The sequence below is a fragment of the Wasmannia auropunctata genome, unplaced genomic scaffold (genome assembly GCF_000956235.1).
Source record: "Wasmannia auropunctata unplaced genomic scaffold, wasmannia.A_1.0 LD336060.1, whole genome shotgun sequence".
NCBI classification, from domain to species: Eukaryota; Metazoa; Arthropoda; class Insecta; order Hymenoptera; family Formicidae; genus Wasmannia; species Wasmannia auropunctata.
In genome coordinates, this window is record NW_012026830.1 from 149,778 (window position 1) to 163,626 (window position 13,849).

General features: G+C 31.2%; 1 protein-coding gene across 1 annotated transcript in view; it reads left to right on the forward strand.

The window, feature by feature from the left end:
- The window catches only part of LOC105450595 (potassium channel subfamily T member 2-like), a 150,593-nt gene that overhangs the window by 129,396 nt on the left and 7,348 nt on the right, over positions 1–13,849 (forward strand). The window contains exons 12-19 of the mRNA XM_011690529.1: positions 510–663; positions 3,141–3,149; positions 4,309–4,414; positions 4,527–4,654; positions 5,239–5,490; positions 5,941–6,052; positions 10,533–10,718; positions 13,220–13,351. Coding sequence (XP_011688831.1) covers positions 510–663; positions 3,141–3,149; positions 4,309–4,414; positions 4,527–4,654; positions 5,239–5,490; positions 5,941–6,052; positions 10,533–10,718; positions 13,220–13,351 — 1,079 coding nt within the window. The remainder of the gene's footprint in view (positions 1–509; positions 664–3,140; positions 3,150–4,308; positions 4,415–4,526; positions 4,655–5,238; positions 5,491–5,940; positions 6,053–10,532; positions 10,719–13,219; positions 13,352–13,849) is intronic.

The window sequence follows — 13,849 nt, forward strand, 5'->3', positions numbered from 1 at the left end:
GTTCAGACGTGTGCTCTTCCGATCTGCGTTCAGTTATATATTAATTTATTATTTTAATTGCATGTTTTTATTGTAGCTGGATATCTATACTATTTATTGATACAAACTTAAGTAGTGTAAAAGCATTTAACACAGTTTGGGAAGCAAAACTTCCAAAGCGTACGAAATATCCTCATTTCACCCTATATTAAAATTAGATTATTTTTCATTACAAATTATATAATTGGAAAAATTATAATTTTTAATATTAAGTATTTATTTATACAGCAATGTGGTTTAAATTTATGTAAAGGAAAACTTCAAATCAGTTAGGTTAATATTAAGTCAACATTTTTATTGTTATTGTAATTTAGCTCAATTACAATTCTAAAATTTTCTTTAGGATTATAATAAAGAAAATATACATAAATTTTTTTAATATAAAAAGAGTGTATAAGATAATTAATAAAATAGTCTGCGTGTTAAAAAAAAAAGACAGAAAGAGAGAATTTTTGTTTGCAATATTTTAGGAAGTAGAAGACCAAGTATTTTACCGGTACCTGATATGTTAACGAGCTCGACGTTACACCTACCTGGTCAAGAATCCTTGGATCACGAAGCTGATGAGTCAGAGGATGAAATGGATGATGACGTTCCTTGGAGATCGCCAAGCGAGAAGATCGCGTAAGTATATTTTTGTCTTTTTCTCGTCTTTCATCGTAAGACATTACATGAAAATTCGTGAAAATATCATAACGGCATTTCTTGTTGCCAATTATACAGCACGAAAAACTCATCGAAAATAGAGAAGTGAATCGAGTAGAGAAAATTATTAGCAGGAATTTGTGTCGTTTCTTCTTCCGAACTGTTTAATATGTGCGTTATAAACGTATCGACGAGCACAATTTGCAAAATCCTCCAAAGACAAACAATCTCGCACTTTGCCTCGTGCACCTGCATGATGCGGTCTTGTGCATCGGATCTCTTCTGTTTATGTGCATCACAAATGTATTTCTTATATATATGCATATTGTATGTATTTTATATTTTTTGTATTTGCACACTAGTTGATATATTTGAAGACAACTCGTAAAAGAGAAAGCTCAAATTTTCAAAATAATAAAAGAATAGTGATTTAATTGTCATAATATAACTTAATTAATAATATTATATATATAATTCCGTATGTCTTTTTTTCTTAATTTATACACGTCTTATTATACTAAAATAATTTACAATTTATATACAACCTTCTTTAAAAAAGAACAAAAATTTGAATTGAACAAAAATTTCTTATATTTTATTATTGATAATGATACATCAGGCAAAGATTTTAAAGTGTTTTTTTTTTAACGGTTCACTTTCCTAATGCAATTTATGTATTTTCATCACATATTTTTCTCTTACGCGTAAACTAATTTTTAGTATTTAAAATTTTATTTATCAGTCTTAAATTGGATCTTTTTCTCAGTAAATCTCTTACCAGAATTATTTTGAATTCAATAAAAAATTGCATAATGTGCAATATAGTAGCTATCAAATAATTTTATTCTACATTTTCTTTAAACTTTAATAAGTAGAATCTTTATTAAAATAATTAGTATAAAATATCTTCGTCTATTAATTTTTGAAATTTTACATCGTGAAATTCTAAAAAAAAACCTGTCGCCACGTTGGAACGGAAGTCACTCGTATCTTCTTAATAAGATGGTGCAACCATACGGCTCAACGCGTTTTTAATTTAATGACGTTTCTAGTATTAAACGCGTCGGGAGCCATCGTTCATTCTGTGCCATTGAAAAAAAGGTTATGTAGGGTATGTATTCTGGGAATTATACGAATATGTATCGTGTATATCCCGGCTCTTCGCGATATGCTTTCATCTTCCATTCTCTCGATATCATCATGATCTCATTAGCAGGCTATAGCATTAGTTCATATAAGTGCAAGCACTATACATATAGTGACCTCTATATTTGCATCTCTCTAATTTTTACACAACAAACAGAAATGACAATTAAAAAATATCATTCTATTATTATATCTATTTGCATCTGGATAGAAAAACTTATTGCAATTATCGAAAATTAATGTTATTAAAATCTTGAATTAAAATATTTACAATGATCACGTAAATAATCACTGTATATGTCACTTACTTTATCATCTGTAATGAGTCTGTGTCTATTCGTAAATCTAAACATCGCACCTTATCCACTTTAGATATTTTAGAACGCGGATCTTAAATTATTGTCTTATTATATTTATAACGATAAAATAATTAATATTTGTTTAATTATCAATTAATGCAATCTTTCAGACTATTGTAAGGATTATTTATTAAAACTATCGTATTTATATATCCAAATAATTACAAGGTATTTCAAAACACTCATAGAAAGATTTACCATTCGGTCTTAAATATCTTAACAGTTAAATTTTATTTTAAATTTTAATGTAAAAATCTACTTAAAATTGATAGGATAATTATTCTTACTTTCTAATTTTGTTTTTAAGTGTCTAACCTTTTGATATAAAAAAATACTCTTTTTAACAATTAATATCGTATTTTATCTGTCATTCAGATAAGAAATGTGCATTTTCTAAAATTTTATTTAAATGACGAAGAAGTGTGGCTTCGACATTTTCATTCTATTAGTCTTTAGTAACATTAGTGCTATGCTTATATAACTAGCAGTAATTACGATCTCTATATAAGGTAATAAAATTTGGAATGTATTTTTGTGCAAAACAATCTAGAGCTTCGAAGTAGGACCCCAGAGATAGATTTAACTATTATAGATATATTCTTCTATTATACTTTCTATTATTTTACATTTTTTCGGTCCATGTCTTCGAGAAGCGTGAAGTCCAGACACGGTAGATCGAATCGTTTTATGCGCGACGCGAATGTTTTGGCGCACTGATGTTTATTTCATCTTTAACCGTTTAAATATATAATCGTGCAAATCAATGGTCGATGTATCCTGTCTCAATGTCTCTCGATGCCTGTTTCACTAACGGCACCGGACGGTGCCGTTGAATCGCTGCTCGATGCTGTCCTGCCTGACACCTTATATGTCCTCATGGATGTTTTCGATGTCTTCCTTCTTGCATCGTCCTTGTGCACTGCCGTCTTGCCGCACGACTTCGGTCAGCAGCTTCAAAGGGTGAGTCTCTTATTGAACGCTTCCACACATCTCCATTTGATTTGCTTATTTATTTATCAAAATATATTTTATTTGTCTTAATTTGTTTTAGTTTACGTATTACAATATACATATAGTTATGTACATAGTACACCTTACATAAATTTATAGATTTGCTTGTTGAAATGGTGTCGACGTTGTAAGTATATTTATATAATGAAAATAACAATATCTCGACGTCACGAGAACGTTGTTAATAAATCTGTGATTATAAAATATTCATGTTATAATACATATATGTAGTTTTTTTTAACCAGTACAAATCTAATTTGAATATTTTAAATGTTTATTATACACAACGCAAGCTACGTATAAAAATTATAGAATATCAAATTCCCGATAAAATACATACAGCTAACAACATATGCATTAAATTTAGATAATAAATAATTTTAATTATGTTGTTACTTTGAACTTTAAAAATAAATTAATAACGATTAAAAGTAAATATGAAAATTCTGTACTGAAATTTGTATTTTAAGCATTTTAATTTCATCGTAAAATGCTTCCCAATATTTTTAACGTGATTAATCATGGACATAAATTACTTTAGCATATAATTTACCAACGCAATAACATGATGTGCGTGATAAATGCTTTCGGTCAAACACACAGCACTATCCCAATATTGAACACTATTTACAGTTTGGATCGCGTGACACGAAGATACTCACGAAATCCGAGAGTATAATGTAAAACGACTTGCACCCTTTCATCTCTTTCAAGCGATTTACCTCCGGCTTTCAAGGAACTGAAAATCGGATAAATAACATTCGAGAGAGCCAAGCTTCTCTTCGGATGGAAGAGCCGCATATTTTGCGACGTATATTTTTCTAGCAAAACTGCATTATATATCGATTAAATTATCAATACAAAACATGATAAAAAAATTAACACGATTTCAATTTGATTCCTGAAAAAACAAGAACATCTGCTCAGTCAAGGTCTATTATCTTTATGTCAACATATATCTTATATGTCTATGGACGGTACGCCTTCTCAAACAGTCGCATTACCACTTGGACGTCCCCAAGCGACATTCGCTATAAGAGGCGCCAAAATCTAACATCTCACGCGGAGGCGGTTGGGGCGAAATAATCAAATTTCAACAATATTGCAGGATCGTCAAGGGATTTCCGCCAGTTTCACCCTTTATTGGAGTCTCACCAACCTTGTGTTATCTTCTCAAAGAAAAGAAGCCTCTCTGTTGCCTTCAGCTGGCTCAGGTATGCCCGACTTTGCGGATGATTTTTTAGAAAATTAAATTAAAAGTAAACATTATGAGTAAAATTTTATAATATATGGATTTTCAATACGTGATTCTTCTTGCCCGTTTAGGTGTGCCAGCATTGCAGCTATAGAAACGCCAAAGAGTACAATTGGCAAAATAAGACCATTATATTGGCAGCGGACTATGCTAGCAATGGAATTTATAACTTTATAATACCATTGAGGGCACATTTTAGGTATTTATTGCATTATTAATATATGATTATTTATTGATAAACATTACAGATTGTATTGTTAACTTAACTATATAAAATTGTTTTCAAATAAGAAACCTTGTCATTTATGTTGTTTTGCGACTATTATATAGATTTAATTACATTTTTTAAAATATGAACATATAATTTTAAAATTTTAGTACTTATTTAAATGTATATTTTTTAATTACGTTAATATTTTTTATTAATTAAGAAAATATTTAACGATTTAAAATATTTCAAATATTTTATAATTACAGAGTTATTAAAAACTGACTAAAATTAAAACCTAAAAGCGTTTATATTTAAATATGTTTTTTTTTATATAAAATGTATTTTAAGAACTGTTATGTATTTCTTTAAAATATTTCTTTAAAAAATTATTTGAAATATTTTTAAAGATCATATATGATTTCAAAGACGACGAATCGCAATCACGCTATTTTTCGTTAAATATTACTGTTTCATGTTGCTAAAGAATAATTTTATATTAAAGATAAAAGGAATTGATCAACTGATAGATGCGAGGAGAAGCAATTAAATTAATAAACAGTAATATTTGCTAGGTCGAAAACATCGTTGAATCCAATCATTCTTTTGCTGGAGAGAAAACCGGAAATCGCATTTCTTGATGCAGTATCATACTTTCCATTGGTTTATTGGATGCGCGGCTCTATCGACTGCTTAGATGATCTTCTCCGGGCAGGTATCACCTTGGCGGAAAACGTCGTAGTTGTAAACAAGGAACTCAACAATTCCGCCGAGGAGGATACCCTGGCTGATTGCAACACAATTGTTGCAGTGCAGACTATGTTCAAGTGAGTGTCACTACACTCTACGAGACACTACACAACGTGTCTTGCAACGAAAATTATCTATCAGGAAATGTTACGACTACAATTTATAGCTTAAGCCTCGATTGCAAAAGATATTTGTATTGCTATTTAATTTAAAATACATTATTTTTTAATATATTTGTTCTAATTTGTAAATACACAGTTTATTTGAATATCTACGTGTTATTATAATAATGTAAAGGTAAAAGAATGTTTGTAATATAATTACATTAATAATTATGAACATTGAAAATTATTGTTAGAGAAGAAAGTTGTTAAATAAAAATTATTGTTAAAGAGGAAATGAAAATTAAGATACATTGTTCACAATAAAGGCAAATATACATATATAAATAAGGGGAAAAAATTGTCAATAAAATTATGTATTACATTCTCATTTTTTATGAGGTTATTTTTCTATTTCTTTGATAGATTCTTCCCAAGCATAAAGAGCATAACAGAATTGTCCCAGTCAAGCAATATGCGTTTTATGCAGTTCCGGGCACATGACAAGTACGCTTTGCATCTCAGCAAAATGGAAAAGGTACTCCTCAGTGCTACTACCGATGACAACTCCGATGAGCCTCCGATGGGCTCCCCGGTAACACGATATCATTCATTCTCCAACCTCTGATTGATTGATTGTTGAATTGATTGATCGATTTGACTGCTAAACATCTCTAATGTTATCATCGCTCTCGTGTCGTTTCAATATTCGCGGTATACTTGCGATCTAAAAATATTATATCAACCATTAAACCAAATATTTTTGCACAAACCCACGCAAAGTGACTTATTCACCAATATCAGAAGAATAATCGGTAGAACAAAAAATACATTTTTGCGATTTGAACTTATAAAGCTATATTTCTTCCATATTTCGTCTTACTTTGCTATTTTCCGGCGTGGTTTTTATACAAATCTAATTTCGGCGGATGCCGCGTTCGGGGTTGCGGCAAACTTAAAAGGACGTTTCCCAAGATTTGCGATCGCCGGTCTCGTAAAGCCGCGCGCCGTTGAAAGCGGGAAGGAATTACGAGAGTAAAGTCGTCCCGCGCGCAGAAAATCACTTTGCTCTAAGTGCTGCTTTCCGCGTGCACCTTCGTCGCATCGCTTATCAACTTTACCGACGCCATCGAATCTTTACTTTATTCTTTAGTCCGCGATATTGACACGAAAGAAAGCAAGATAGATTTTTTTTTAATAGAATTCTAAAGAGAGCAAAACATGTGTGGCATAATTATGTTATAACTGGCATATCATTCTCCAGTTTTTTTAGGTCGGCTCTATATAGTATATTAGATATGATATCATTTTGTAGAAAATAAATTCCTTCAAATATATAGATCACTGCAAGGACTTTTCATATTTTTATACTTAATTATAAATTCGTTATATGTATACGATCAGATTATTTATAAATGTTTAAGAACGTATATTAATTAGAAGTATCCATGATGAATTTTAATTATACTCGTGATAAATTTTAAGTTTTAAGATAGGAATTTATTTACCGTAATTATTTCATGAGACATATTTTACGAGAGCGATGAGAACATGGAAAATATTGACAAATTTAGAAACAACATTTTTACAAGTAGTCGCTTATGAACCTATTGGTATCGATGCATGGGTCACAATGAACTGATCACCTTTTTTTGTACTTGTCATTGCACTCAATATATCGATAGTTATTCCTTAGTAGTGTTTAATCTTAAATTGTATGTTGTAGCATGGTGACTCATGCCTTGAAATTGATGCTTAATGGATTTAGAATCCTTGCAAATATCATAAACATTTCTTTTTTGTTTTTCAGCAAACATATACACATTATTATTTTATTTTCCTGCATTCTATATCTAAAGCATGACACATTCGACCTGCATTATCCGATAATTACCCAGCAACTTTTATACATTGAATGTTGTGCAAGGTATCTGACACGGGTGCTGATTCAAAAATTATATTCTAAAGTTTCTAAAAAATCATCGATGAATTTTTTTACTATTAAATAAAGGGATGAATTACATAAAGTTAAAAATTTCAAGTTTTTTTGTTATGCTTTGGAAAAGAAAAGTTTGAAGAAATTTTTTAATATTCTTTGACGCGTTAAATCCGAATCTACGAGTGAAAGTTCTATCACATTAAATTTTGTGAAACTATTTCAAAAAAGCACAGGTTTAATTACATTGTGCTACAGCAAAATTCTCTCTGGAGTGCGACCATATATATAGTTTTCCGAAGGTTTTTTCGCGCTGAATACGATGTCGTTTGAAGACTTCGCCTAACACGTCAGGATTTTTAGTAAATTGGATTCAAGGTGACCAAAAATGGCGTTTTTAACATTATTTTAACATTTTTTTGCGGCAAAATGGTTTTAAAATCAACCCTACGGCATCTGAAAGTATAATTCAAGAGCTTTCAAACAAATTTTAGTTTATGACCGTACGACTTTTTTTCATCAAGTTTGGCTGTTTGAATTTTATACTTTTACACTTTTTATACACTATGTTATAAAAAACATTTTTCTTTTTCTCTCTGAAGTGCGACTGTACAATTCTCTTCCGGGGCTCGCGCAGTGGACCGTTCTCGCGCCAATCACCGAACTGCCTCGCTATTGGATCGAATTTTCTGTGAGATGATTAATAATGGAGGATATTGAGCTTAGCAGCTCTCTGGAATTGCACCTCCGTCGAATAATTACAGTCAGTCGGTTTACTTGCTATGCGAGTCTTTATTCCTGTTTTGAGTACAATCGTCCAATTCTCACGGAGTCTCGTCACTCACTCATTTATTTTTGGTGCTGTCGCGGCGCGAACCCCCGCTCTCTCCTCTTACCGCAAATATGCGCACTAAATCAGTTATCACCAGCTCTATCGATACGACAGTCGCCGATTGCGAACAGCGACTATACATTTCCCGAAGTCTTTTTCGCGCTGAACACAATGTCGTTGGCAGAATTCGCCTAGCACGTCAGGATTTTGAGTAAATTGGAATAAAAGTGAAATGGCGTTTTAGCCACTTTTATTCCAATTTACTCAAAATCCTGACGTGCTAGGCGAATTCTTCAAACGACATCGCGTTCAACGCGAAAAAATAATCTTTGGGAAACGTATTCGGGTCACACTTCGGAGAGAGAAAAAAAAGTGTTTTTTGTAACACAGCTTATAAAAAGTTAAAAGTTTAAATGTATCAAATTCAAACAACCCTAACTTGATAAAAGTCGTACGGTTATGAACCAAACTTTATTTGAAAGCTCTTGAATCATACTTTCAGATGTCATTGGCTTTATTAAGAAATCAGTTTCCGTTTTGCCGCAAGAAAATATTAAAAATGGCCAAAAATTGCCATTTTTGCCACTTTAATTTCAATTTACTCAAAATCCTAACGTGCTAGGCGAATTCTTCAAACGGCATCGTGTTCAGCGCGAAAAAATCTTCGGAAAACGTATGGTCACACTTCGGAGAGAGAAAAAAAAGTGTTTTTTTTTTTGTAGCAGTGTTATGAATTTTGAAAAGATGAAAAACGCGTTTTTAAATAATTTTAATATCATTTTTTTACATGATAAACCTGACATGCTAAAACATTTTTGCTTGCAAATTTAAATTCTGCATGTCAAAAAAACTATAAGAAATTATATTCTTCTTTTCCAGACCGTAAATTTGTGTACTGCAACGTGTTACCTACACGTAACGTAAAAAAATACGTCGTTTGAAATTATATTATTAGAATAACTTTAATAATATTATTATCTGTGGTTTGGGGAAAACTAATCAACCTAATCTATATCTTAAGCTAATCTGTCTAGATCTTGTTACCAAAACAATTAATATTATGTGCGACAGAACCTATTTTAGTTTCATACCACGGAATACCATTAGGTTAATTATACTAATATTAGTATAAGTCTTATAATCTTTTAAATATATCAGTTTTGGGAGTTAAAAATTCCACGTTAAACTTGGGGAACCCTCTTTTATTTTCTTTCTTGATACACCACATCATTACGCGATAGCGTCTTTGTATCTCCAAATCTTCTAATTTCCATTCTTTTGTATGAAAAAAAGATGAAATTATTTAAGCGACATTATTTTTATGCTATATTGCATGATACTGTGCAATAACGGTCGGATATTCGAAGATTTACAATATTCAAAATTAGTTAAATTATAATTATACGGATATTAAGATTGATCCGTCACAAATTTTAATGTCAGAATGAACTATAATTATTAAAAGAGAAAACGAAAAGGCTAATTATGCCCATTATATAAATCGAGTACATACATTTTGTACTCTTGTATATAATCTTTGTGTGATATATCATACATTGCATTGGATAACAGATTTTTTTATTGATAGAGGAAAAGATAGTAATGTGAGCTCCCATTTTATTTTGTTGTGTAAATTTTTATTTTTTATTCATTGTTTGCAATTAAACAAGGAATGGCCAGATTACATCCGTTATCGCGGTAACTATTTCACAACTTTGATATACTTACGCTAAAAACAAAAAAGATCTTTTGCACAAAAAATGGTATCGAAATTACAACTTTTACAAAAAAAAATGGTATGATAATTTTAAGCGAGGCTCGCATTATCAACGAGGGCCCACATTATCACCTTTTTATCTACACTTTGATGATATGTTGTATAGATTGCCAGACAATGTGGATTAAATAAATTTAATATAAAATTAACTTATTTTTAACATTTTATTCATTCATGATGTTGATATGTGGTGTAGGAGTTACAAATGCCTGCGTTTGTTTGCTAGAAATATTCATTGGGGCACTTAAAAATTGATATTGCTGTTCCATGCCTGACTAAAAATATTGACACACTCAGGATATATTTAAACGAGAAAAGAGAAATGTGTACATTGGGAGGGGAGGGGGGGGAAGGAAGAGGCAGTAAATGTATGAGTTTGTAATAGATTAATTTTAGAAGCGGATCGTATGCAACAATCAGCGATATTATCTATCTATCGCTATATAAATAAATAAAATTGGTAATGTTTGCAGAGAGAAAAGGAAAGAGGATCTCACATATCGTACATGTTCCGATTGCCGTTCGCCGCCGGTAGTGTCTTCAGCGCTTCGATGTTAGATACTTTGCTTTACCAAGCGTTCGTCAAAGATTACGTGATAACATTCGTAAGACTGTTATTGGGGGTAGATCAAGCACCAGGATCTGGATTCCTCACGTCGGTGAGCAAATATTTAAAATATATTATGTTAACATAAAACTTCTCCACAAATATGACAAACATTTATTTAATTCCTTCATATTAGTTGATTTCTTCGATATACCTATGATAGTGCATCTTGCAATAATTACTACAAAGTTTATCCTTGCAAATTATTTTTAATGTATACTGTTCAAAAAAAAATATGACATAGAAAAATTTTGGGCAAAAATTGGTAAACTTTGACTAACACTAACTCCACGAAAAATCATCGTAGAGTGATGAACTTTTTTTCAAAAAGAAAGTTTGAAATCTCTACTTTAAGGTACTATAGGTCGATTTTAAATGTCATGCATTTCTGCTACTGTAAATCTGAGAGCATGTTTACCATACTGAAAATTGCAAAGTTTGACGAAATGCACTTGTTAAAATTTTTCTCGGGGATGTGGTTTGTAGCGTCATAAAGTTTAAACCTTTTTCTTTAATTTGAAAAAAAAAACAAGGCGTTATGATTTTTTTTCACAAAGTTACAGCATTTTAAGGTAACCATTGTATTTCTCTCATGTATGATCGACATTATCCGATGTGTACTATAGGTAGGTTGGCGATCGGATTTTGCACACCGTGTATGTGTGTATATTTTACACACATCCGCACACAATGTGCAAAATACGATCGCCAACCTCCCTATGATACATATGATTGAATAATGTCGATCATACATGAGAAAATTGCATAGTTTGATGGAATGCACGGACTTGCTAAAATTTTTCTCGGGGATGCGGTTTGTAGCGTCATAAAGTTTGAACATTTTTCTTTAATTTGAAAGAAAACAAGTTGCTACGATTTTTTTCACAAAGTTACAGCATATTAAAGTAATCCTTGTATTTTTCTCATGTATGGTTTGCATTATCCGATGTACACTATAGGGAGGTTGGTAATCGGATTTTGCACATTGTGTTCATGTGGGCATGTGTAAAACATACACACACGGTGTGCAAAATCCGATCGCCAACCTGTTATAGTGCACATCGGGTAATGTCGATCATACATGAAAAAAATACAAGGATTACTTTAAAATGCTGTAACTTTGTGAAATAAAATTGTAGCAACTTTTTTTTCAAATTAAAGAGAAAGATTCAAACTTTATGATGCTGCAAACCGCATTCCCGAGGAAAATTTTAGCAAGTCCGTGCATTTCGTCAAACTTTGCAATTTTCAGTATAGCAAACATGCTCTCAGATTTAAAAGTTTACAGTAGCAGAGATGTATGACATTTAAAATCGACCTATAGTACCTTAAAGTAGAGATTTCAAACTTTCATTTGAAAACAAATTTATCATTCTATGATGATTTTTCGCGAAGTTACCGTTAGTCAAACTTGACCAATTTTTGTTGACCAAAATTTTTCTGTGCCATAATTTTTTTGAGTCAGTATATAATCTGACAATAAGTTTAATATAAATGAAAAAGTCCAGTATTCTACCAATTGCAATAAATTTAGTAATTGATTCCAATATAGTTAGTTCCAATATTAGGAGTTATAAAAGATATTCAGGGATTGGAAGTAACTCGTTACTTGTAACGCCGTTATCGTTACAGTTACTTTTTTTGGTAACGGATTGGTAACAACGTTATTCTATTTTTTCGGTAACTGTAACGGTAACGTAGTTACATTTTTTCGGTAACGGTAACAAATTATACAGTTACTTTTGTCGTTACTTTTTGTATTTATGACAAAGTTTTGTATGTATATTTATTCTTCCGTCTTTCTAGTATTCACATAGTTTATTCTTATTTTAAGACAGTTTTCAATAATGTCTTAAAATATTAATGTCTCTGTGATTGATTTATGACATCTTAAGAATGTCATAAGTTATCAATATCACAAACTAAATTGATAAGTAATTTAATAACATATTTACGTTATAAGCATCTTAAAATACTTTAAAAAATATATTGTGAAAAATATCAGTTAAATTGCGTTTCAAGATTGAAAATTTAATTGGCGCGTAGTTTGTAGAATTAGATATGTATAAGAATATATAAATTCATTTTGAAAAATATTAAGCACGAACCTGGAAACTCAGCTAGCTCATATCGAAAACGCTTTCCTTTTTTAGTTGTATTTTTATATATCAGTCTAGTGTCATTATTGTATTGCTTTTATTAATATTAAAACAAAAAATTGCATCTTAAATTATTTAGACTGATCTTGTTTCAGCATTAAAAAAGTAACGGAAAAGTAACGAATCGTCATCGTTATCGTTACCGTTACTTTTTAAGTAACGGTAACGATAACGAGTTATTTTTAAAAATCAGTAACTAATAATAGTAACTAGTTACTTTTTTAACTCGGTAATGAGTAACAATAATTATTTACTTTTAAAAAATAACTTTCCATTTCCTGACTGGATATTATATATGTTTATAAAAAATTAAAAAGGAATATCCTACTATATTTATTTATATTATATGCAACATTTTATATATTATTGGTGAACGCAATAAAAACGATTGCAGATGCGTATAACGAAGGACGACATGTGGATAAGAACGTACGGCAGATTATATCAAAAGCTCTGTTCGACCACCTGCGAAATTCCAATTGGAATATACAGGACGCAAGACACCACCGTGTCCGACTCCTCGCACGTAAGTGTAACTTTACACTTCTCGTCTAGGGAGAAATATAGACGAAGTAGAATTTGTTAATTGTTACTTTCTATAAAGACAGGAAAGATTCTTTGAATGGCGGCTGTGAGTAGCGCATGGTTGTGCTCTCGCTCCTTCTTTTTGATTTCGTTTCCTGACCCACTTCTTTCTCGTGGCATATTTCTCGGTCTAATCCTGCCGCGCATAAGTATAACGAGCCGAAAACGTTGCATCTTGACGAACTAACTTTCATAGCACGTTATATCTCCCCAATTCATTGATCTTTGCGTCTTTAAACATGCATCGTGCTAGATTTAGTGTGATCGATTGCGACGCAGCTTTCGTTTAATCAACGGCGTATAAAATACAGTAATAAAATAATACACTTCTTAACAAAATTAAAGCATCACTTACTCTACCCTCCAAAAATAGGCAAAATTCAAGAGAATGTAACTTCGTCAAAAATGATCGTATCGAGATGTTCAAAAAAGCATTTTA